We start from the raw sequence: 3,869 nt of genomic DNA on the forward strand, positions 1-3,869 counted from the left end.
ACATTCAGTTATCTCCATAAATTTAGCTAATGTTTACAGTCTTTTTCTTTTTTCTATATCCTTTCATTCTCCCACATTTTTAATGCAATAAATGCATTTTCCACTACACCAATTTCCAAAATTAGTTTCCATTGCTATTTGTTGTTGTTTAGTTGCTATGTTGCGTCCAACACTTTGTGACCCCATGGACTGTAGCCTGCCAGGCTCCTCTGGGGGATTACCCAAGTAAGAATACTGGAGTGGGCATGCTAGTACTAAATACATTTAAGGCACTCTGATAAGTGTATGACTTTGTTTCAACTACTTTCTTCCAATACTCTTTTTATAAAGCTTACATCTACTTGGGCTTCCCTGGGGGCTCAGAGAGTAAAGAATCCACCAGCAATGTGGGAGACCTAGGTTCGATCCCTGAGTTGGGAAGGTCCCCTGGATGTGGGCATGGCAACCCACTCCAGTATTCTTACCTGAAGAATCCCTATGAAAAAGCCTGGGGGGATACAGTCCATGGGGTCATTTACATCTACTTATATCTTACATTTACTGCATTTCATTTCAGGGAGCATGGATCCTAAAAATGCAACACTGCTGTCAATGTTTGTTCTCACCGGACTTCCCTATCAATTGGAGTGGCAAATCCCCCTGTTCTTGTTGCTCTTGGTGATATACCTCATCACCACTGTGGGAAACCTTGGACTAATCTATCTTATCTACAATGACCCTCATCTTCACATCCCCATGTACTTATTCCTTGGGAGTTTAGCTTTTGTGGATTCTTGGATATCATCCACAGTGACCCCCAAAATGCTAGTCAATTTTTTTGCCAGGAGTAAAATGATCTCTCTCTCTGAATGCATGTTACAATTTCTTTCCTTTGCATTTGGTGGAACCACGGAATGCTTTCTGCTTGCAACAATGGCATATGATCGCTATGTGGCCATATGCAAACCATTACTGTATCCAGTGATTATGACCAACAAACTATGCATCCAGCTGTTAGTCTCATCATTTGTAGCAGGGCTTATTCATCCCATGATTCATGTAGGTGCTTTGTTCAGGCTAACCTTCTGTAAGTCTAACATAATCCATCACTTTTACTGTGACATCATGCCATTGTTTAGGATTTCTTGTATTGACCCTTCAATTAATGTCCTAATGGTATTTATTTCCTCTGGGTCAATACAAGTGTGTAGCATTATGACTGTTCTTGTCTCTTATACATTTGTTCTACATACGGTTTTGAAAAATAAGTCTGTACAAGGCATAAGAAAGGCCTTCTCCACCTGTGGAGCCCACCTCCTATCTGTCTCTTTATACTATGGGACTCTTCTCTTCATGTATGTGTGCCCTGGATCCACACAGGCAGATGATCAAGATATGATGGATTCTCTATTTTACACTGTCATAATTCCCTTGTTAAATCCAATCATCTACAGCCTGAGAAATAAGAAAGTCATAGATTCACTGACAAAAGTATTAAAGAGAAATATTTAGGTCTCATACTATTATCAGTTCTTTTTTTTTTTTTTTTACTGATAGTCACAAAATTGTGCAGATTATATGTGGTTCAGATTGGGTTAGGGTTCAAGGTTTTTTACAGTTATAATTAGTGTTTTGACTTAAGTTGTTAGCACTAACATACTCCTTAAGATATTCATGTATACTGTTCAAAAACATAAGGAAGTTTCAACAATTTTCATGTCACATTAGAATAATTGAAGCAGGAAACAAAATATTTTACATACTTGTGTATTTTATAATGTAGATTTATAAAATGATTAGGCACTGAAATAATAATGTTCCTCTAATAGGATTTGACTCTGTTGTCTTTGATAGTAATATAGCTGCACAGCCTGGAGACTCAACTGCATATAAATCCACAATGTATGCAGTGTGTTTGAATCAAATGGTGTAAATCACAAGAATTCTGCTGCAAACCAAAAGGTCTTTCAGTCCACTTTATTTGGGACATGGTGAATTCCCCCATCACCATGGGGATTCAACAGTCATATACCAGAGAGAAATAAAAAGAAATGGGAAAAGCAATGAAGAAAAATGAGAAGCAAGTTAAGACAGTGAAGGGAGAGTCAAATGTTAAGAGGATGCTCTTAGCCCAGTCATTGTCCATGAGCAACAAAAAGAGGGAATTGGCTCTCACTGTCTATGATGTCACTTCCCAGTTGTCCCTGTATTTTGTAGGATAATCTGAAAACCTTCACTAATTAGAAAGCTAGATGAGACTGCAGAATTTAATTGGGATGGGCTTAAAGAAGAAAAGTGGCACAATAGGAAGGAAATGGTCAAAAAATATTGCTAGATTTTTTAAAGGGAAACTTTTAAAATAAATCTTTAAATAAATTAATAATAAATAAATAAATAAAGTAATATATAAGTCTTTCTGTCATGCAGTGTTTACATGATTTTGAATGCATATTACAAAAGTTCAAATAACGTTAACTTGATATAATGCCATAGTGCCTAGTGGGTGGCTGGAAAAGACAAAAAAATGAGCAAGATTTTGGATATTTTTGTGTCCTCAAGTCCTTTAACATTAGTTTTCATCTCACTCTATACTCTAAGTACAATGAGAGACCTATCTTTGGGTCCACTCCTGACTTTCCTTTTACAACACCGAAATTCCATACACCTACTTACTGATGCACTGAGGACCTTATCCTACAAGCTATCTGCCTCTGTCTTTTGCAAAACTTTCCTTTTATCATGTTGGTACTTAAAAGTCCTAAACATAGTTGCCAGGTTATACTTCATAGACAGAACTATGATTAAATCATATCCCTTTTCAATAACTTTTATTTTTTTTTTATTCTTCCAATTTTATTTTATTTTTAAACTTTACATAATTGTATTAGTTTTGCCAAATATCAAAATGAATCCACCACAGGTATACATGTGTTCCCCATCCCGAACCCTCCTCCCTCCTCCCTCCCCATACCATCCCTCTGGGTCGTCCCAGTGCACCAGCCCCAAGCATCCAGCATCATGCATCGAACCTGGACTGGCAACTCGTTTCCTACATGATATTTTACATGTTTCATTGCCATTCTCCCACATCTTCCCACCCTCTCCCTCTCCCACAAAGTCCATAAGACTGTTCTATACATCAGTGTCTCTTTTGCTGTCTCGTACTTTTAGAGGATTGACATTGCCGATGGATACTGTACAAATACAGTATTTGTATTTAGCTCTGTAGATGTAGTCATGCATATATTTATTTGTTCATGTGTATGTCCAGATTACATGAAATACATATACATACATTCATAGACATCTGTATCTATATCCACACCCCCCTGTATTACATCTTTCTAACTTACTCTATCACTATTGCATATCTTTCTATCTCTACCTCAACCTCCATTTCTATCCTCCTGATTGTTGCCTGATTTTCCCACCATCTATTATATGGTCCTTTCAAATAATATCTTGGTTTAACTCAGAAGTCACTGACCCCACAATTCTCCTAATGGACCTTGTCTTATACCCAAAAAGAGTTTCAAAAAGCTTTCCAAACACCCTGAAGTTACACAGCTACATGCATTTGCTAATACAAGTCTGTCCACAGAGAATATACACTGTTTATTGACAATACATTCATCTTTATTTACAACTCAAATGGTGTCCTTAATCCAAAGCTTTTCTCATATATTACAGCATTCATAATGCATTTCCATATTATACTGAAGAAGATAGCAATGTTTAGTCAGTTCTTTCATATTTCTTAGGTCACATTTGATCTTCTGTTTGTTGGCCAAAAAGTTTGTTTGGGTTTTTCAATAACACCTTAGAGAAAAAACAAAACAAACTTTTTAGCCAACCCAATATAATACTTATTTGGGGACCACAAGCTTCTT

General features: G+C 36.7%; 1 protein-coding gene across 1 annotated transcript; it reads left to right on the top strand.

The window, feature by feature from the left end:
* Positions 1–561: 561 nt before the first annotated feature.
* On the top strand, positions 562–1,491 carry LOC133254282 (olfactory receptor 5H2-like). Its single transcript, XM_061428523.1, has one exon. It carries the CDS (start codon positions 562–564, stop codon positions 1,489–1,491), a length of 930 nt encoding a protein of 309 aa, XP_061284507.1.
* The last annotated feature ends 2,378 nt before the right edge of the window (positions 1,492–3,869 follow it).

The sequence above is a fragment of the Bos javanicus genome, chromosome 1, assembly GCF_032452875.1.
Source record: "Bos javanicus breed banteng chromosome 1, ARS-OSU_banteng_1.0, whole genome shotgun sequence".
Taxonomy (NCBI): Eukaryota; Metazoa; Chordata; class Mammalia; order Artiodactyla; family Bovidae; genus Bos; species Bos javanicus.

Bases quoted from the DNA above. Each gene is read 5' to 3' on its own strand.
- LOC133254282 (XM_061428523.1), top strand. From the start codon at position 562: ATGGATCCTAAAAATGCAACACTGCTGTCAATGTTTGTTCTCACCGGA.